The 23,062-nt window shown below is 35.7% G+C and overlaps 2 protein-coding genes and 1 long non-coding RNA gene across 5 annotated transcripts; 2 read left to right on the top strand and 1 right to left on the bottom strand.

The window, feature by feature from the left end:
* Positions 1-211: 211 nt before the first annotated feature.
* LOC122635786 (plexin domain-containing protein 2) lies at positions 212-19,871 on the top strand. Its single transcript, XM_043826429.1, has 8 exons — positions 212-988; positions 15,028-15,605; positions 15,818-16,222; positions 16,306-16,498; positions 16,601-16,810; positions 17,159-17,557; positions 17,699-17,835; positions 18,043-19,871. The coding sequence occupies exons 1-8, from the start codon at positions 847-849 to the stop codon at positions 18,109-18,111; spliced, it is 2,133 nt and encodes a 710-aa protein (XP_043682364.1). The 5' UTR covers positions 212-846; the 3' UTR covers positions 18,112-19,871.
* Positions 4,437-15,103, bottom strand: LOC122635791. 3 transcript variants are annotated; one of them, XR_006328753.1, is made up of 7 exons: positions 14,700-15,103; positions 13,510-14,601; positions 13,221-13,444; positions 11,277-12,012; positions 6,026-6,135; positions 5,756-5,929; positions 4,437-5,414 (listed from the first exon to the last, which is right to left on the bottom strand). It is a non-coding gene; the product is annotated as an uncharacterized LOC122635791 (long non-coding RNA). The 3 variants fall into 3 exon arrangements; XR_006328752.1 differs by having other exon boundaries at positions 5,756-6,135; positions 11,277-11,477; positions 11,626-12,012; XR_006328751.1 differs by having other exon boundaries at positions 5,756-6,135.
* A 291-nt stretch (positions 19,872-20,162) lies between the features above and the next one.
* LOC122635789 (39S ribosomal protein L47, mitochondrial) lies at positions 20,163-21,564 on the top strand. The gene is made up of 5 exons (XM_043826436.1): positions 20,163-20,405; positions 20,505-20,672; positions 20,740-20,954; positions 21,029-21,188; positions 21,268-21,564. Exons 1-5 carry the CDS (start codon positions 20,284-20,286, stop codon positions 21,404-21,406), a joined length of 804 nt encoding a protein of 267 aa, XP_043682371.1. The 5' UTR covers positions 20,163-20,283; the 3' UTR covers positions 21,407-21,564.
* Positions 21,565-23,062: the final 1,498 nt, after the last annotated feature.

Here is a 23,062-nt window from a genome sequence, read left to right as displayed (position 1 = left end):
AACCGAATCCTGCTTTACCTACGAAACTCTTTTTATCCGCGCTCGCAGCGAGTTACCTTCGGTCGATAAATTTCTTTAAAATAACAAGAGAACAAAATGGAAGGGGTAAAGAGATAAAGAGAGAGACGAGAGAATAAGGGTAAGAAACGACAAGAGAAGAGAGGAAAAGAGGAGGGAAAAGAGAGGGCTCCCTCGCGAAGGAGTCGAGCGTTCGTTCGACCGGCAGTGAGAGCCGACATGCCGTTCCCGCCGCAGGCACTCGTTGTCGTTGTTCGTCCGGTACCGGTTTGAGAGCGTCGAGACAAAGTTCCTCCGAGTTCCTTCTTCCCCTTTCAGCGCCTTTCCTCGCGCATTTGTGCCTTCTTTCGCGTACAAGTGCCGTACCGTGCACGCGTTCGCTTCCGACGATTGAACATTACAAAAAAGAGGAGACGTCGTCGCGTCGTTATCGCGCTCTGAAACTTGGGATAATATAGGATCGAATTCGTACCACGAGGAGATTAAGAAATAAGGAAAAAGGAGAGCTACGTTTCCGGGAATTAAAGAGAAAAAGAAGAAGTTGGAGAGGAGAGCCGTGCGTCTTTTCTTCTCCTTTTGCAACATCAAAAAATCACAAGACTTCTTCCCTCGATCTCTCTCTCTCTCTCTCTCTCCTCCCACTCCAACACCTCCTCTCGTAGCATCCGCTCTCTCCTTCTCTCTTCTTCTCTTCCTCCTGCTCCCTCCTTTCTTCCTAAGCGTTCTTCGTCGAAGGCGCGAGGTAGACGGCACCGTGCGCTACGTAGACCGCGCACAGGGGATTTCTAAATTCCTTGGGCGCGGGAGAGTTTTAGCGAGGTTGTAAATATGGCGTGTGAACGGTGGTGCTCAGAACGTGGCGACTACGAGGCGACCGGTTCTTCTTCTCCCTCACAATGGCCTTACGTATTGCTGTTCCTCGTCGTTCTACTCTGCTGTGGATCGTCGTCTCTGGCGATTGGCCAGTTTGGTGAGTCTCTAACTTCCATCCTCCTATCCGCAAGGATAAGAGGACACGAGACGGTTTTCTTTCGGGATGCCAACGCGTTAAGATCCTTTGAGAGTTGGAATAAAAGATTGTCTGTGGTGTGTGTGTGTGTGTGAGAGAGAGAGAGAGAGAGAGAGAGAGAGAAAGAGAGAAAGAGAAAGAGCGTGCAAGTGAGCGAGCTAGCGAGCGAGCGGACGGGCGCGCACGAAAGAGAGACAGAGACAGATAGACAGACAGAGAGAGAGAGAGAGAGAGAGAGAGAGAGAGAGAGAGAGAACGAACGAATGAGACGGAGAGAAAGGAGTTGGAGAGAGGCGAGCAACGCAAGGAAGAAGGTTGTCCGCTACGAGCAGCGTTAAAGAAAGAGAAAGATAGAAATACAGTTGCGAGGTCGGGGGAGAAGGATAGCGAGTTTGCTGACGCGACGAAGACGAAGAGAACGAAAAAGAAAGAAAGAAAGAAAGAAGGAAAGAAAAAAAGAAAGAAAGAAAGAAAGAAAGATATACGTATATATATATATATATCTTTCTATACATACACACACACAGAGGGGGAACGGGAAAAGTTAGCCCGTTGAACGAGTAAGAAACGCCTCTTCCTACGCGAGCTACTACGCAATTCCATCGAGTCCCCGACTCCTTCTCGTTCGAGAGCTCTCCTAGCTTCGAGAATATAGATTCACCTTAGTTTCTATCGTTCTAACGCGCGCGAGTTTTGAAAATCGTAACGTGTATAATATCGTAATACAATACCTTATTCAATGTTGAATTCTTGAAACATGCTCGAGTTTTCGAAATTCGCGCCATAAAACATTCCTTAGAATTCGTTTGTTTCAACAGTTTTCTTGCTTCTCGTCGTTCACACCAGCGATGAATCTTGCAGATTTTTCTTCGAGTATTCCTTTTTCGTGTGAAAATACATGGAATTCATTTTTTTTTCCCTCGAGAACTGCCTTGTAATGGTTATTCTATCCACCGACCGGTAACGCGTGCACGTACGAATACTTTTGACCGTTAACCATTTTTTTCGCATGCATCGGTCGCGTCTGATTGGTCGAGATCGCAGAAACCTATGAATTCTAATTGGTCGACTGTGACGACCAGATCCAACGTTCATTGGCTATTTATTACGTATCTGCAATATTGAAATATATATTCATTAATAACGATTGGTCGATCGAACTCTGTCGAAAATAATGGATGACGAAAAGAACGAAAAGATACGTTGAAATGTAAGCTTTTAACGATTCCTAAAATCGTTGCTTTCTCTAGGTTACGTTTCAACAAAGAAATGACGCATAAGAGAAGTAAGATTTGTGTGCAAGAGGTTACTATCTCGAGAATGTAAGCGGCTCGTTTAAGATCATAAAATGATACACACACATACACACATCGTTGCGTACGGCACGACGACGTGAATTACGCAAGGGCGACCCTAACGTTTGATAATTTTGTCCTGTTATTTTCTGAGATTTTCTTAAATACCTTCTAACGTACGATCGATCGAACGCCAACCGATAACTTCGATTTGGTACGACGCACAAAAGTCTTCGTATCTCGATGATTTATATCGAATTTCTTCAACGCGAACAAATATTATTATAAGATCAACTTCGTAACTACGCACGAATATCTTTATCTCTCTCTCTTTCTCTTATTTTTCTCTCCTTGTCCTTCTCTAACCACCTGTTCCACGAACAACCGTATATAATTCCTTCGATGCAGTCGTTAGTTGTATAAGTTACGTACTTACGATGCTCGCGCTAATATAACGGGTGACTAATTTCGATATATGAACGGTTACATCTCGCATTCTTGATGAAATTCTAATCTAATCTGATTTATCACGATATAAAGAGTTTAACGTTAGACGATTCGTTTCTATATTAAATATATTTTACGATTATTAATAACAAATAAATAAGTAAATAAATCAAAAAGAAAGTCGCCGCGACTGCACGCTGAGAACGGCGACCATTTTGAAAAGAAACACAATGGCGGGATATTCGAAATTCGAAAACGAGTACTAACGCGTTCTTTACGATTGTACGATGAACCATTAAATCGATAAAACTTTTTCTTTAACGTCCATAGTATAGTGACTCGAGTATAGATCGATGTTTGCGAATCTGTTTTTATCTGACCGTATTTTATGTCGTTGTGAACCTTTTCCAATATACTTTGTCCTCGTTCTTTTTCTTTTCTTTTTTTTTTTTCTATCGCTAACCAATGTTATATGTACCATATGTACACTTGTACATTACGAAGCAGACGAGAAATCATAGTAGCCATCGACTTCTTTTTCTTGCAAACTCGTTGTCCAAATGCTAAATTATTCAAACGATACCTGACTTTACATTTCTCTTATGTTATGCGAATGTAGCTTACTTTTTTTCTTTTCTTTTTTTACATGAATACATGTTTTTTTCTTTTTTTTTTTTTTTTTGTAAAACAAAATATATATAATTTTATATCTTCGAAAATTCTCGACGTTATCACGTGCAATCGGACGAACGATAATTTACAATATATAGAGAAAAATTAGAAATCATAGAAATGGTTAAAGAGGAGAGAAAATTTTGACGAAACTTGGACCCGGCGTTATTTCCCTTTTTTCTCTCTCGTTTTTTACACCATTCCTGTGAACGTTCTTGTTCACATGTGGTGTAGGGATATCGCCAAGGGTTCTTCCAACTGCTTCTTCTTGACTACGATCTTCGAAATGGTGAGAGAAGCGTCGAGTTCGAGTGCTTTTTCTGCCGTCAACGCGATCATTATGATTCGAGACTGTTAGAGAGCTTCCAAGTGAGCGAGTGAAAGAGTTCAACGAGTGGCCACTCGTCAACCTACGTTCCAAACGTTTTGCGTACGTTTCTAATACTTATGTGTATACACGCCTATACGTTTATATGTTACATGCTACGTATCCAGATTATCAGTGCGAAGTTAAAATTAAAATTAAACTCGCTCGATTTAAAGGAAAATTCTTTTTTCGACGAATTTCTAAAATAATCACAAAATTTACGAACTGTACACGTTGATGTTCTTGGAAGTGTTTCAAGATCTACATTTCTCGAAAAATAATTTCACTTCTTTCTTTATATAACTACTCGCTTTTATGTTTCCCTCGGAGAAAAAAAGAAAAAAAAAGAAAAAGAAAAAGCAACTAAACGCAATACGTTTGATTCGACGACACGTATCTTTTGTTTTATCTGCATGTACACATGTGTGGTGTACAAATACGTATGTACAAATTATTAGTTACATTGTTCCGAAAGAAGCAAATTATTGGTCATATCGTCGAGTTAAAAATAATTACAGACGTTTCGATCGTTTTCAGTTATTTAATGCGATATATTATGCGACTACGTCATCGAAAAAAAATTAAAAAAAAAAAAAAAAAGAAAAAACCTAGTTGCATGGTCCGCAAAAATGATTGTACAGTGTATGTAATAAATCCATATTGTTACAGATAAAGGGTTAACCCTTTCGTAGATACAAACGTTCACCCGATATCTTTTTATCTCAATGTAAATCGTAAACACGACACACACCTTCAAGTTTTACTCGCGTGTCTGGCTTCTGCTTCATGCGTAAACGTCTACCGTCCTGTGTAATCTATAGCTATTGTATTACGTGCTTACATATATACTCTACACCTGTTACATTCATACGCATATATACGCATATCCATTGTATAGATATATAAAAATCGCTCGAAGGCTTTCAATTTTCTTAGATAAAAGTATAGTTCGAAATTATAGCTATAACGCAATTAAATAATGTTACATTCTTCTTTTAAATAAATTCTTCCGATCAACGCTTCATTTTTATAATAATCCAAATGTTTAATCTACGCATGTCGACTTAGAAATAAACTGTTAAGTTTCTAATACTCTTAAGAAACGTTTAGATGAGCTTCTGTTCTTAAAATAACGCATGTATGTATATCATTATATATACGCATACGTATAACATATGCACACTCGTAGTGTATGTGGAACATAAAACGAAAGACACAAAAAGACGAAACTAAAACGGGGCCAGCCGGTATAGTAGACGTATGCGACAAAGACGAGCGAGACGAATTTTGAAGAGGAAAAGGGTGCAGCTCAGCGAAGATAACGAACACCCACGTGGCACCCTTTTATACGGTCATTAAGCTTGCCTAATGCGAACGGAACGGTTTACGAACGATTATACTCGATTGCTTCTCGTGTCTCTTCTGCGTCTCGCAAGCTAATACGCGTTAACGTTTGTATACATGCCACGCTTCTTCGTAAATGAACGGTGAATTTCTTCCAATGACGGTACTGTTTACTCTAATTTGTAAACAAAGATTTCTTCTTATCGTTTCTACCAAGGACACGTATACGTCGACCATTTCCTAGTACTGTCGCTTATAGAATCTGAAAGTAACAAAATATTTGTTTATTTAATACGCACATTCGATTATATTTACAATAAATATGTATAATAAATGAAATCATTGAATTTTCATATTTGACGAATCGAATGAGAAAACATAAGCTTTGGTCGAAGCGCGAAAATGCAATGAGTTCAATGAACTCGAGCTTCTCTTGCTGCATGCTAGTAAGCATGCATGTAAAGCGTTGTAAAAATATACGTCGGACTTATCTATGCGTATATATATATATATATATATATATATATATATATATATATGTAAAACACATGTATTTATATATATATACACACACACGCATATGCATGTTTAAAATGTACTCACACGTGCGTAGGTGTAACGGAGGAGGCCAGGCAAATGCTTAGAATAGTCTCTGCGTAGAGAGAGGGTTTCACACCGGAAGCTCGTCGACCAATAATACAAGCCCTTCCGTTTCTATTTTTTACGATTAGCTGCAAGTTTCTTTTTTTTTTTCTTCTTTTGTCTTTCTTTTTTAACCTGTCGATGATAATTTTCATATGCTAATGTCAGAATTATCATGACAATTTATATTCCTTGAATAATCTTATGTGGATGATTCAAATATCTTATTACAATGATGACGTGATGATTAATCGAACACGAGAAAGATTTTACTTATGGTTATTATCAAGTATTTTCAAGACGTCTGGAGAGACATTCTTAGATAATTCTTTGTACAGTATCTGGAAAGAGAAAGAGAGGAAAAATAAAAAATGGAAATTATCTCTCGTCACGAGTAGGTCAATATCGTGGTTAAGTGCAATATAACTACGACGAATGATCGATCGAATTTCGTCCAATAATGTTTATAATCGTTCTGTTAGAAACGAAGAAGAAACATTTGGTTATCATCGTTGTAATCATCGCTTTCTTCGATAGAGGAATTTGTTCACGAAAATTGCCGAGATTTATATCATTTTTTTTCTTTTTTTTTCAGGAAAGTGATACTTGATTTTTATATTTTAATATTAGTAAAGATATTTATATTATATATATATAATATATTATATATTGTATATACATAATATTAATATCGCTTACATTGTACATACATTCATAATAATCGACGAATGGCAATGAAATTTAATAACTGACTATGCAAAAAAAAAAAAAAGAAACGTTTACAGTTTTTGTAACAAACTTTTTAAAAAATATTCGTTTGTATAAAATAGATGTGTAATACGTCCTTGCATTTGCGCAAGTATCCTCGACAATCGTACACATTACGTAAAGAATATAATCGCTTAGTAAGTCATGCTCACTTGAAGCAACAAAGACGACTTTATTTCGTAAAATAAATTTGCTTTCTGTATCAGTTATCTCAAATGTTTACAAAGACAAAAACTGTTAATATATTTAACGAGTAAAAAATTCAATTCGAAGTTCGAATTAAATATTAACAATTGAATACATAAAATACTGACTGATCTATATTATAATTATATTATATATATATATCTTTTTTTAGCGAAGCAACGTCAGTTAAATAAATTTCATTGATAAGTAAAATTCTATTAACATGACCTCTAAATTAATCAAGGAGTTTTATCTATATACTGTTATAAAACTTAATACCAATTCAAGAAGTTTCACTGAAAATGATAAGATTACGTTAGATATATGCAGATTTCTTGAAATCAAATGTCCTTCCTGAAAGTTCTAATCGAGATAGTAATACGACGTTGTATCAATTAATATCCTACAATTAGACTCGTCAGAGTTTTTTCCCTTGTTCTAATTCTTAAAATTAAAAACGTATTAAAGGGGATTAACAACGAAAACGGAGACGTATTTTTAAGATATTCGTTCGACATAAAAATATTCCATATTTGGATCTGCTTCATAAATTAACAAGTTAATAATCACTTTTCCCTGATTTAATCTTTTTTGAAAATTACTCGAGTTATCTCTCTCTTTCTCTCTCCCTTTCTTTTTGTTCTTTTTTTTCGTATCTACACGGTTTCGTGCTCGCGTTATTATACTGTTCACTGGCCTGAAAATCCTTGTGGCGTATCGACGAGCTCAGGACACCGTCACCGATCGTGCCTTTTGAAGAATACTTTCGAGAGACTAACCGAATCCCCCTTCTGTAGGTTCGACCTATGTTTTGTATATCGTTCACGCGTTTAAACTAATTAATTATCTCGCTACTTTCGCATTACTTTCAAAACCATGACAAAAATTCTAACGTGCTAATTCGGTCGAATATTATTATATGCCTGCACGTGCGTACACAATACATACGCTTAATATAAACCGAAGAGTATCGTGTGTACTTAGGAATCACCTTGACGACTTTGTCCATTAATTAAAAAGGACAACGAGTATAAACAATGAGGAGAATTATACGTTTTAACATTTAAATATCACTTCTATATCTTTTCCTCGTCCAAATGTAATTTCATTTTTCTACTTGAAAGATCAATAAAATAATATCGGAACGAATTGATATGCAAGTCATCGGTTACATAGAAATCGGATAAAGAAAAAGAAATAAAATAAAGAAAATAATAAGTTTCTTCTTCCTCTTCTTTTACTCGAGCGAACAGTCGTCCTTAGTACTGTAAATCGGAGCGATTTCTCCAGGGGTCATACCAAAGCGGTATCGCGGAAGGGAAAGCGGACATAACGTTACTTCCCTTTGCCGTTAGTATTTCGACAGTGTATATGCATTAAACATTTACATCGCAAAATCTAAAGATATAATTATTGCAAAATGATGTACTATTAAATTAATGTTACATGTTTGTTAGATCAAAAAAAGAACAATGTTTCGAATGACTAAACGAAAAGAAAAAAGAAAAGAAAGATTTCAGTTCGATTTTATTAAAGTATCCTATCGAGTAAGCTCGAAAGATCATTGAGCTTAGTTTAAAGAGCGAAAATGATTATTATGAAGGGTGTACTTGTCGGTTTCCCCCCTTGAACGAGAACGCAATTGTACTTCATCGTCGCATTGTCGTTTAAATGGCTCTTCGTATGCACAGGAGCGATCGTGTTCGTCAACGTCAACGTATTGCAACGCGTTCGTCGTGCCTTTTATAACAAAATGAACGTGAGACACGTGCGTTTCGTTCTAATAATAGCCTACGTATATACATATGTGTTAACAGACAAAGGGATAGACAAGGATTTACACGAGTTTTGTCTCAAAAAAAAAAAAAAAAAAAAAAAAAAAAAAAAAAAAAAAAAAAAAAAAAAGAAAAGAAAGCGACTACGGTTCGCGTTCTATCGATCGTTCAATCGTCATAAACGGAATCGTTCCTAACAGATTCTTCAAACTTGCGAGACTTTTTAAACGGATATCTCTTAAATAGAAAAAATAAAAGAATATACAGGTTTTATATATACGTATATACTGGTTACACGCAATCCTTCGTTTCGTCTCTTTTACTTGGTCGAGGCTTATACGAGAACTGAACACGTAGAAGAGAGATTACATATCTTTTTTCGACGTCGCTTATTTCTTCTTTCTTGTTTTTTCCTCTCTCCATCTTCTCTCCTACCATTTTCCATGATCAGGCTTGGCGCCAGACGTAAGATTCTTGAGTGGCTCGTGTGACGAACGCTACAGGACTGAGCCCCTCGAGCTATGTACATAACCTTTTACCGTCCTTCTCTGTCTCTCTGTCTCTCTTTCTTTCTTTCTTTCTTTCTCTATTTACGTTTCAATGTTTTGAAATACACAATGATAGAATAATTAGAAATACTGTTTAGAAAATAAACAAATCGTCTTGCGAAAATTCATCGTTTGAATCGATCGATAGAAATCATCGTTTCTACTGACCAATCAGAATCGTTATTTGTACTGACCAATCAGAATTCTGATTCTTGTTTGTTCTGACGTAATAATTATCCTTGTAATATAAAAGAAATATTAGAATTACGTATCTCGAAAGAACAAATTTCAAGGAAACCTGTTACTTCTTTTCTTAGATTTGTTTCTTACAGTGTTGAGAGAGATACATAGCAATTATCTGTCATTTAAAGTCGTGAATTACAACTCTTCGCGACATCTGGCAATATAAACGAAATTCCACGAAACGGGTCGAGCGAGCTCGTGACGTGTCACTTGCTAAGGACACTTAATCTTATACTAGAAAATGCTGGAAAAAGAAAACTGATCACCGACCGATACATCTATATATACGTACATACATACGTACACGCGTGCATGTGTTCGTTGTGTGTACTTGATATATGATTTGGAAAAGTTGTTGGAAACACCGGTGAAAGATACGTAGTTAGGATAACGCATATGTTTTTGTCGAATATTGTTATAGAAAAGGAAAAGAAAATGGTATATTGATTTCGACTATATAAATTTTCGACTCTTTTTCCATCATTAAAAAGTACTAACAGTATCCTGATTCTAGATCGATGGTAGATAAACGTCGCCTTTCGTAGAGAGAATAAAGAACAAAGGTAACAATAAGAAGAGAAAGAGAGAGAGAGAGAGAGAGAGAGAGAGAGAGAGATCATGAAATATCGGAGTGACGTTTACGATCGGAACTGGCTGCATCGTTTCGACTTCGGTCGGTCCCACGATCCGTTGTTATCTCTAATTGTGTAATGGTACTTCGGAGAATGTAAGAGAATCGGGTCAGAATGTATGTACGACGTTACTTTCCGGCGCAGGGACTTAATTATTCTCGCAATAATTATGCGAAGCTATTGCACCAACGCGCTCAATTTCTTTTATTTCAAACCATCATCTATCTATATCGTTAATCGTTCTACAAAAGTGCCAATCGCTGGCATTTTGATTATTTGAATTTCACATAGAAATTGGAAAAAAAAAAATTGACGACGTTGAAGGTGCAATACCTTTGTTCTTGTTAATATTTTTATCGTAGAAGAAATAAACTTGTCTACATATATATATATATATGTGTAGACACGCACACACACATATACTTTCTTCTCTTGAATTCAGACGATAATGTACAAATTCTTGAATGAACTTCAACGAACAGGATGCGTCTCGGCTTGTGCTTCCGGATGCGATAGAGAAGTTTATGCAATATCTACGTCCTCTTGGTATCTTACTCGTTTAACCAACGACATAGTATGCCATAATGACTTTAATGTTGCCACGTTAACCGAGGCAAATAAGCTTTCCTTTCCTTTTCCGCTTGATTCTTTCGAGAGACTTTCCAACTTGATCGAGTCAAATCGATGATCGGAACTAACGAGATTTTCTACACCTTTCAAACGAATCTATAAAGAAGAATTTACATGTATTATTTATCAAGCAAATTACGTATAAAGAAGAAATAGTTAACAATTTGATAAAAACCAAACATGTTTCCTCGTTTCCTTCTTTCTAGAATCACCACGGTGAAAGATTTTTGTTTATAGAAAGCGCAAAGGAAAGTCGAACCAAGCTGAACCGTGTGACAAGCCCTAAGAACGGGTTCTCCCCGATGCTATTTTTACGGGGTGTCGCGTATGATACGGGACAATCGTGAGTCACGTTTTAAAAACTGGTTCCGTGCTTCGTTGCAGTTACCCGCATTCTTATACCTGCGAGGAGACACCCGACCCATGCGATTTATGCGCGTCGTGCCCTATGTCTCTTATTGTCTTCTGATTAGAAAATAAGACAAAAATCGTTCACGATTCTCTTACCTATGTACACAGAGCTTTATATCCTAATTAGATCAAAATTCAAACTAAAGTATCTTTTCTTTTTTCTTTTCCTCTTTTATAATTTCTACATAAACTATTTCAGTTCGAAAATAAAATGAGAATAGTATAATTATTTTTCTGAATATCGATCCAACAAATGAGAAGATGTAAGAAGTCTTCTTGATGAAGTTACCTGCGAGAGAGACGATACTTTCCAAGGTCGTCCAACGATCAACTCTGGTCAAACTCGATCGGTCGATTACCCAACGGCGCCTACTCCTCCTACTTTACTTCCCCCTCATCACCTCCTTCTCTATACACTTATGGAATTTTTATTTCGTTTCTTCGGCGACGACCTACGCTCATCTCGACTTCGTTCAGGATCTCGAGAAACCTTGAAGTGGACACGACTTGTAAATTCCATACGATACTATCTTCTTCTTCTTATCTTATCTTCTCTTAACTTCATTATTTCGCTCACTCTCTTTTTCTCTCTTCTTTATGATTATTAGTAACGAAATGCATTACTCGAATATCGTTACCTGTTAATAAAAAGAAAAAGACTGTTAGTTCATCAATAATTTTGGGATGTTGAATGGGACACCCTGTACATCTCATCAATATACACAGATACAATGCATATACAGATGCATCCCAGACGCATTCAATGGTCAACGACGTTTTCAATTCGCAGACGAAGCAAAAGGGTCGCTGGACTCCGAAGAATCGATTCTTTATGCCGTCAACGTTTCTCTCCCAGACACGGGGAAGAATCATTCGTGCGAATCACGAACTCTGTCTTTCCTTCTATTTTCTTATTCTTTTTCTTGGAATAACAAGATCCTTAAAGATTTTACAATGATTACAAGGTATGGAGATGTTCATGTCTTTCTATTTTTGTTGTTGTAGTTATGTATTTCCTCGTGAATCTGATAAAGAAGAAAATTAAAGCAGATTTTAATCTCAACGTCATATATAAATGAAAAAATATTATATAACATAACACAAATAATCTTGTTGAATTTTGCGCGTTGGAAAAGATGCAAAATGGCGGGGTACGTGTCTTAGGTAGAAAGAGATAACGCGGTATCTCGCGTGTGCGTGCTAATTATGATTTGCTTTGCCACGCGATCAAAGATAATGTGAGGAAGTTGAAAAATGCGAACGTTGAGAGAGTCGCTCGGTGGAAAGGCCGAGGGAGCGTGTATATCGCCAAGAAATAAGTGAAAAGAGAAGAGAAAAAAAATGAGGAGAGTTTCAGACGGAAATGGATATTTCAAATTGGACGACGATAAGCGTCGTTCAATTTTTCTTCGAAAAAGATTAATTAACGAACGATACCATCAAACGATTTTGAAAATTAATCGAAAATTTACGATTTTGTATTTGTGTAAAATTTCACAACGAATGATATTCTATGAACGATTCTTTTAGTAGATTCCTTTCCTCGATTCGTTCGACTATCTATAGAAGATATCTTCCTTCATTATTTTTAATCATCCTTTTTTTCCATTTGCTAATGATAGTTTCTAATCTTTCCTTCATTCGATTTACGATTAAACACACGTTTAATACGTCTTTTATTACTGGAAAAACTAACGACCAGAATTCAATTATATGCTTTCGTCAAGTTTTTCCAATCATATTTAATGGAATATATCATTAAGATCACTTTCATGTGATTTAGCATAAATGTTCAAACGTAAAAAGATTGTAAATCGATTGTGGATTCTACATAGTTTGTGTTTATTCTAAGCGTATTCTAATACTAATTATGCGAGTAACATTGACATTGCCACACCAATTCCGGTTAGATAGTGTTACATGGAGAATAGAAGAGAGAGAGAGAGAGAGAGAGAGAGAAGATACGTAGGTGTATCCACAACAGTAAAAAGTTTTCATGACGATTATAGTAATACATATGTCATAGCTAAAACAAGAAACATTTTTTATATCAATGAGTAACAACGAATAATTATTTAATATCAAATTGTTACGCAATAAAATTATTTTTTATTTGCAATGTTCGTAAGCAATCGCTATATATTACACTTTAATTACACTTTTCACTGATGAAGTTGCAATAAAAAATATTCTCTTCTCTCTCATTTCAAAATTATGATTGAACTATACTCACCGATGTATGTTTAAAGTCGTGCATAAATTAATCCAAAGGACACTCTCGCCAATGAAACTTCCTTAAAAGTATATAGAACGAGGTCGTTGCGAATACCGAATATGTGAAAAGAAGGTATTCCCCGAGGACGTTCATTTTCTGCTTACTTCTTTCTTTAACATTTTTTTTATCTTTTCCAGAAAAAAAAGAACAAGATACGATTCGTTTCAGTTTTGTCACTTAATCTGCATAGTTTGTTTTTATATAATTATATCTTGTAATTAACGATATGGTGCAAAAAGGTACCTACTTTATCGTTCGAGTTACTCCAAGGTAAAACGAAGCGCGGGATTTTTCAAATCGTTCATTTCCTTGCCAAGCTATCGTTGTTCGTTATTAATTCATTATTCCAATTGTAGATCAAAACGGTTAATAGCGCAATCGTATACGTAACAATAAAGATCGTGTCGTTGTCCGAATGACTTGGAATAATTTACCAAATGGAATGTTCATAATCGCGAGAATGATTTCCAGTACTCGTCCTTGACAAGTATCGACTAATCTTCGTATTTGCAAGGGAAATATCGTTGCGGTATGTAATTTCCATTAGCACCGAGACAAAGACGTTGCAGACATCTTCTCTCTTTCTCTCTCTCTCTCGTTCTCGATAGCTCAAGGTCAGGTATACGTGTCAAAATTCCTTCTTATTCTTATTCTATCTTCCTGTTAGAACCTAAAGAGAGTAGAAAACATTACAGTTAGTCTATGAAAAATAAAACCAGAAAGGTTGGTCAATTCGTGAAAAGAAATCTCCGAAACTATATAAAAATAAGTTCTTAAATATTATTCAACAAATTTGTCTCTAGTATTAATAGTCATTGGATTATCATATTGTGTGTAATATTTAATAATATGTTGCACGTAAAACATTGACGTGTTAACGTCATCATATTCAGAACGATTCTCTATTACTTCCTTCGACTATTAACGGTCAACAAGTTAAATCGTGAATCACGCTGAGAAAATTATTATAGTTGCCGATAGAAGCGCGTGCGCACGTCATGGGTTTTCACTTATACGCCGTGCACATTCCTCGATGTGCTCGCTAACGAATTCTCTTCTCTTCTATGTAGAAAAAAAATCCGGAAAAGAATGTTTCTTCTTGCTTGCGATCCAACGTTCGCGTATTTTTATCTTAAAACAAGATGTTGACGGTTGTAAGATATACGTAATGATGACAAAAAAGACATGGCTTCGTATATTTTATTCCCGACGTCAGCTACTATCATGGTGATCCGTTGCAACGCCAATCATTGCCTTATCCGGTCGATCGTTTGCCCTGCTTACTAGCTCGTTGCATGCCGATATATTATACATTAAGTTACTTAAAAAAATTAATAATCTGTAATATTATTAAAACATTACGAAATTCAATTATTATAAATAACAAATTAAGCGCACTAGATTTCATGTTAAAAATCAACTGAATTCAATACGTACCAAGTGCGACGATGCAAATTCGACATAAACAAGCACGTATGCGACTATTCGACGTGATTCATCGACGAAGAATAAATTGCCTTTACTCGTTAACTCGTCCTCAGCATACGAATTAATAACATCGAATTGGACGTGCTGGTATAGGCACGCGAACGGAATACGAATTGAAAGTTAGCCCTGTCTAATCCATCAATTAGATCTCGTCGACCTGATTCCAACTCTATATTTTCTACGCTATATCATCTTTACTTCGATGACTGATTTTCTTACATTTCAATCGTCAACATTTATATCTATACTTCATTCGATTGTTGTTAATCTTTTACAGATCACGAATACTATAGCTATTCTGGAATCATGTCAAACGCGAGAACATCCGTCGACTATAGTCCGCCATATTTATCCTTCGTTCCTAAAGAAGAACTGCTGGTTAGAGAACGCCGAATGACTAACGATAAAGACACGATAAACTCCGATAGGGAGCCCCAGGTTGAACAGACCGGCGACAAGAAGCAACAGCAGCAGCAGCAGCAGCAACAGCAGCAACAACAACAACAACAACAATCGATACTCCCACAACAACAGCAACAGCAGCAGCAGCAGAAGCAGCAACAGCAAGGGTTGGAGCAAACTTCTATAAATCATCAAATAATTCAACAACAGTCATCGACGCTTCAGCAAAATTTAAAACAACAACAGGAACAACAGCAGCAGCAACAACAACAAAAACCTGTAAATGCTACATCCAACTCACAATCGGACGATGTTTCTTACTCGACGATTAGTGGAGCATCAGAAACGCACGACGCAGCATCCAGCACTATACCAAGCGTGGAGGCTTCTACGCCAAAGTCTGAAGCAACGTCGAAGAAGAACTCTGTTCTTGTGTCTCAACCGATGAATCCGGTACGTTTGGAATAGTCTCCAATATATATATATATATATATATATATATATATATATATATATATGTACATATATCTCAGATCTGCCACCTCAAAAAAATAACTCAAAAAAATAATATTCTTAGTTTTGTGTTACAAGGAATTACATCTGTTTTACTAGTATCAGTTACTAAACTCTACGAGTCTGTTAATCTTGTATAATCGCTTTTGAAGGTAACTGGAAGTGTATCGCAGCAACCCACGATGTCGGGTGACACTGCCGAGGAACAGGAACTAAATGAAAGTGCTTCCGGAGGTTACGTTACCGAAGCAGTCAACAACCAAAGTAAAAAGAGCGAGGTTTCAGAGCCTACCACTGGGAAGGACAATGGCAATGAGAAGGAGCAATCCGATACCGAAATAGGCGGTATATCCATCACCAAGTTCTCCGACATGAATTCGTTTAATAAATCGCTCGCGCAGAACAACATCACAAAGACCGAGATGGATACGCATCAGTATTACAACAGCACGTTCATCGTCAATGAGTCAGTTGCAAAGGGTTATTGGGTTGACATGGACAATCATCCTGATCTTCGTGTTAATCATTTGCTTAGCAAAAGTCACCGTCGTGCAGCAGTAAGAAAATAGTCTTTTCTCTTTCTAAAACATAGTAATTAATGTTAAGAAATAATACTTACACGCATTTCATTTTCGTTTAGACCGTCAAATTGAAATTCGACTTTCCATTTTACGGTCACAAGGTCCGTAACATCACCATCGCAACGGGTGGGTTTTTATATACGGGAGAGTACGTACATAGTTGGCTGGCCGCCACTCAATACATTGCACCACTTATGGCCAATTTCGACACGAGACTTTCCAACGAGAGTTTTGTTAAGTACGCCGATAATGGTGAGCGATTCAATCATCAATAATAATAAAATATATTTATGTTCTTGTACCGATCTTCCCTATCGTTTTTATGTATTAATCGAACATTTGTCGTGTCTCTAGGTACGTCATTTACGGTCGAATGGGAAAAGGTTTACCTACAGGAGAAGCGGACCGACGGTTCATTCACTTTCCAGGTAACTCTGCATCAGAACGGTGACATCGTCTTCGTGTATTCCGTTATTCCTTTCATAGTAGAACAAATAGAAGATACTACGCATCCTGTCAAAGTTGGGCTCAGCGATGCCTACATCATGGACAGGACGGTGTTCTGTAAGTATCATTTTCGTTCCTTTCTTCTTTCCTCTTCTCGCAAACAAAAGCTTTCGTTCTTTCCTCGGCTGCTCTAGACATGTCGCAGACTAACTCGAGCACACAGTCTCAGCCTCCACCTGGTCTCGTTTAATTTTAACCTAACGCATAAAGACTGGCCGTTCGCCAGTTCTAAAAACGTCATATGAGATTATTGGAACATAGTCCGACCTCTTCTCTCGTTCCTTTTGTTATTCTTCCTTATCCCCTTCGTTCGGAAATTCTACAAAGCAAATAGAGAATTTTTTTAACCGATGATCGTAACCCGAATTTAAAATATAACTTATTATTTATCGTTTCTTTTCGCAGTTGTTCGTCGAAAAACGATCTACGAGTACCATCGCGTCAATTTCAATAGACAAGACATCAAGAATTGGACCGTCATTTATCTGCGTGCGTTACCTACTTGTTTGGAAATGGATAATTGCACGGATTGCTTAACAAAGTTAACAGAGTTTGACTGCAAATGGTGTTCCGAATTGAATCAGTGTAGTACTGGCACATTTAGATCACGGCAGGACTGGCTGTTGAAAGGTTGTGACATCAGACATATTAAGGAAGTAGACAAATGTCCGCCATCTACGACGATTTACAAGGAACAGGAAGAAGGGCACGATCACGATGGACACGTTCATACGGAGGAAGATGCGAACTTGAGTAAATCCGTAGTGAAGAAGAAAAGTCCTGGAAGCAGTCCACTGGAACATCGTGAGTTTAGAAACGATTAGAACTTGTTAATTGCGAGTATAAATTAGTCATAATTTCTACTAAGCGAGTATAATTCAGTCATATAGATGAGATCTTGATTATCGAGTTAAATGAACTGTATAACGAGAACGTCTTTTGCAGCTCGAGACAATATGAACATGAGCGTGTCGGGTATAATCGGAATCCTCCTCGTCGTCACTTTGATTGCTGGTCTAGGAGGATGGGTTGCGTATGCATATCGTAATCCTCACAGTGCATCCGGACAGATGTTAATCAGGGTATGTAATTTAGATTATGACAAAGAAATTGATTGATAATTAATCGAAAGGTCTCTGATATCCTACAGTTTTAAATCGACCGTTATTTCTAATTTACAAAGAGTGAGATAATAGTTATCGCATCGTTTCTTTAATCGTGACACTGCCGATAAACGCGGAAAAAGATTACTCAATCGAAGCTAACTCATGTACCTCCTTGTCTTTCAGTATCGTCCAAGTCAGTGGAGCTGGCGAAGAGGCGAAGCACGTTACACTGCGGCAACAATCCATATGTGATCGCACGTGGGCGAGATATGAGAAAGTCAACAAGAGTCGAGGAATACAGAACTGTCAGAAACTTCCTACTACATGTATACTGTAAACACGAGCCACGGCGAAAGTCCATACACAAGCCAATCGTTTGCCCAGACGATGACAAACGTGTCCTTTCTGCAAAATTTTCAATAACACCACGTCAGATACATTTTATCCATTGGCCGATACATTCAAATTGGTTTTATCGTATCACTCGTAAACAAACGATGTAGTCTTGAGGAAGAACAACGCTGAAGGTCTTATCGTTCCTACAAGAGACATCAATGAATGAAATACTACGAATTACTTATAAACAAACCAAGGATCAATAAACTCTCGAAGGTCGAGTGAGACACTCGCATTCGTTGGACTAACGAACGATGATGATCCGGAGGACGATATGCATTTTGTTTATTACATTGGCAAGTTCTAAATAACGCCTTTCGAGATATCTTCTCTACGGTCAAATGAACTACGATGTAAGCCGAACATATATCATAAAAGTCAAACGTCTTGCGAATTACATCGTCGCGTACATTTTAAAACCGATGCGTTTCTATTATCGCGTAGGACCTTTAACGAAAGCGTTTGATGTACTTGTTAACCCTTACGGTCAAATGTAAGAATCGAAGAGGACGAATAGAAGGACGGGTAACTTAGCCCGTGTGTCCGGCGTTTATGTGATTTTAGCAGCATGTGGTATATCTTGTTATTGTTTAAGAATTCGTTTTTTTTTTTTTTATCGTTAGATCAATTACAATCATATTGTTTTTAAGTATGTGATTTTCTTAGTCTGAGAAAAAAGTCAAATCGAAGACCACTCTCAAACGATCAGTTTTTCATGTAGTAATGTTGAAACTACAGTCTTATTGATTGAGAGACAATGTAAAGAAGTAAATCATTTAATCGTTTACTTTTTAATCCGTATTTTCTGCATGGCATTCGCCTTGGTACATTCCAAAATCTTTGAAGAATACGATAAAGACGAGATGCAACAGCTTATTCTTCGATTGTAGTTTCTTCATTTCTCTAGGAATATACATACTTAATATACGCACATAGTATATGCGTATGTATAGATAAGAGTATATTTTCGAAGTTTTATATAAACGAGAGCACCTTCCCTTTTAAACGATCACGAAAATATGAAAATGACAAAAAAAAAAAGAAAAAAGAAAAAGAAGATAATAATAAGAAAAAAAAAAAAGAAAAAATTTATATCTATATCTGATAATATTATTAGGTCACGTTTGTATATATATATAATAGTTTTTTAAAGCAATATATAATTTTTATCTAATTTTAAGCCAATTCACTGTCGAAAGGTGCCTTTTATCGATTTTTCTGACCAATTTATCGACGAGGATAATAATCTCCATAATATTTTCTTAAGTATATTTGAACGCAAGAACGCATTATGTATTTTAAATATATGAATGTTTATAATTGTAGAAAGGAATGCCCAATTTGATCACGAATATAGGTATTCGTTCTATTCGTGACTAAATACGATCTTTATGCGAATATAATCAATTAGAGATCTTTTATATGGCTACATTTTATTACAAAATAAAACGAAAGTTGTATCTCTGGATCGCATTATTACGAACTAACACCTTGGATGTTAATCAATCGCGCACGAAGAAAATAGCAATTTATAAAAGAATCCTTATTAGTTTTCTTACATTATTGTACGATTTAACTCATAGTTTGTGATAATAAATATTATAATTATTACGATATTTAATTTTATCAGATATTCTGCCGCCTTTTTTTTGCATGAAATCGTTCATGGAATTCCAAATTAAGATAAACGTGCATTACAATATGTATGTACGAACAACTGTTTAAACACCTATGTGCAATCATTCAACGTATGCGCATTCTTTCATATAAATTATTAATATTATTCGTAAAATGTACGAAATATTAAACAAAAAATAGAGAAATAAATAAGAAATTACTCACCTACGATGTTCGCGTTTACTTCAGAAAAATGAGAATAACATCGTGATTGGCTGGAACAACGCGTCATCAAAAACGACTCCTGATTCGTGCTTCGTACCATCCTACAGTAACGCCACCAGCTGTCTAAATGATTAACTAAATCAATGCGGACTAATGTCTTCCCATTAGTTTAGGATTTAAAGAAAAATGGCATCTTTAACGAAAGCTGTACAAATTTCAAGATCGGTGAACAACGTGACGAAACTTATTACGAATTTATCATTATCCAGCAATACTAATTTAGTTTCTAACACTAAGTTCATTCGAAGGTTTATGTACAATCGATAATACTTTATTCGTTTAATTACAATTCTAATTATAATGTCCAGAATAAGCTTTTCTAATTGTTATATCTTTTAACTATATAGATTACCTTTACAACCATGTGCACTTTTGCATGCTTCATCAACAAAATATGATTTAATGGAATTCTTTGATGATACGATTAATTGGGGGAAAGATGAAGTAAAAGTTGGACGTTCATGGAAGATGGATGAATTAAGATTAAAAAGTAACGAAGATCTTCACAAGTTATGGTAAATTTATTCTTTTGATTATTAATTTTAGGTAACTATGTTCTAAATGTAATTCAAGAAATTACAGGTTTGTGTTATTAAAGGAGCGTAATATGCTCTTAACGATGGAAGAAGCATGTAAAAGAAAATATAAGATTTTTCCAAATCCTGAACGCATAGATAAAGTTGAAATGAGTATGTCAAATTTAGAATCTGTAGTTCGTGAAAGAAATAAAGCTTATCATTTACTTGAAACTGGAGAAACAGGAGAACGTCCAGGAAAATTTATACATAATGCACTTGGTACGTTATTTCAAAAGTTTCCTTTGTACTTACATCAGATTGAAAGCAAATTTGCAATATTTTCCTTTTTGTAGGTTACAGATTTTATTATCGAATGCGCGAATATTCTATACCACAATTTATGAACAATAAATGGTATAAAACACATTTCTTTGGATATCAGGGTTATGCAGTACGCAAATTTCTACGATTGTATAGAGAAAAATTATGGAATATTAAGCGCAGAGCAAGAAAGTACGTCTATTATATTTATTATATGATTTGTTATATTTATTATATGATTGTTTTACTAATTATTTTTTCATTCATTTAGCCGCGATTTTCAGCAAGCTTTAGTCTTGCTCAAGAGATTTCCAAATATGGATATTAATGCATTGAAAGAGAAATATCCATCTATAGATATAGAAAAAGCAAAACGTTATAAAAAAGCACAAGGACATTTTGTATCTTAATGCAATAATCGTTTCATAAAAATGTAACCTATAATAACTTAATGAATTGTAGATAAAACAACTGTACTGTATATTAAGAAAAGTATTTATCATCTGTTAAATCAATAACACTTTTGTAGATTTAGTAATTTAATAAACCTTACTCCTTACTTGTTAAATATAAAATAATTTTACCTTAACATTTCAATACTGAGTCGTTGCCTTCGTCCAATACAATGTTCACTGTCGATAGAAACGGATGTTTTTATTTGGATATAGCCAAGTAAACATCGAAGCACTCTTTCACCCGCGAAAACAAATAAATCTTATTAGTTTCTTGCGTAAACTGAGATATGTTAAACGCGTAAATTTAAACAGAGTAAACAATTATTTATATGATCGAAAACGTGAGCGGTCTATAAAAAATTAATATATAATCGTATTTAAAATTAATATTTAATTAACAGCAAGAATCATTCAAACATTTCATAGCACGAGACATGCGAAAAATATTAAACAGAATGAAATTAATATTAAAATAGAGTAATAATGTACGATAGTTGTACAGTTATGTCAATAAAAACAAACTTTTAATCGACTTTTACGGCGACCGAATTAATTCTACTTTGCTTTCCGACGAGTAAGCACAGAAGCACACTCATTCGAAAGGTAAGCAGCATAAAATTAATACACTTGCTAATTTTAGATTTATTTAAGCGATATAATAATACGCGGAGTTAAATAAATTAATAATTAAATAAAAATGAATATGCTTAAATATTACACTGCACGGAACACGGATTAAATATAAAATAATTTCAATTTATTTTCTCTCCGATTAAAAATTTAAAGAGGCGGTTCTGGTCATAAATAACGACGCCAAATACAAACTTCCGATCAACTATGATAGTTACAGAATCAATTCTACCTGGCATTTCGACGAGAGTACGTTAAAGTTGCTTCAGAGGATGCATTTTTGCAAGTAATAATGAAGAGTTAAACTAGTACTATAATTAATACTAAAATTTAATAGCATACTATAATAAATAATACTAAAATTTTATCGCTGATCCATTCAATATTCTATACGATTTGTTTCGTTTTAGAATTACATGATGTAGTGGGAATACTCCCCCACTCGTGAAGAGATATAAGGGGACCAACTTTGACAGTGGGTCCAGTCTTACCATGAATTTTCTCCATTCACAATTCAATACTCGCGGTACGCATGCCCCGCAAGTGATAGTTAATATAAGTACATAATTTTATAACTCATTCATTCAATAATCTATAGGATTTGTATAGTTTTAAAATTAAGTGGAGTAGTGTGTATACTCTGCGTACTCGTAAAGAGATATAAGGGGACCAACTTTGATAGTGGGTTCAGTCATGCCACGAATTTCCATCATTCCAATCTCAATACTCGCGGTACGCACGCTCCGCATGTAAGAGAGAAGAATTAATGTAAGTACATTAATCGATCACTCATTCATTCAATAATCTATACGATTTCTATCTTTGTAGAATGAAACGGAGTGGTGGGGATACTGTGCCACTTGGGGGAAATATAAGGCGGCCGCCTTTGGCAGTGGGTCCATTCATGACACGAATTTCCACCATTCGCATCTCAATCCTCGCGGTACGCACGCTCCGCGAGTAAGAGAGAAGAGTTAATAT

The sequence above is a fragment of the Vespula pensylvanica genome, chromosome 19, assembly GCF_014466175.1.
Source record: "Vespula pensylvanica isolate Volc-1 chromosome 19, ASM1446617v1, whole genome shotgun sequence".
NCBI classification, from domain to species: domain Eukaryota; kingdom Metazoa; phylum Arthropoda; class Insecta; order Hymenoptera; family Vespidae; genus Vespula; species Vespula pensylvanica.
Note: the sequence above shows the minus strand (reverse complement) of the source record. Positions and strands in the feature narration are given on the sequence as shown.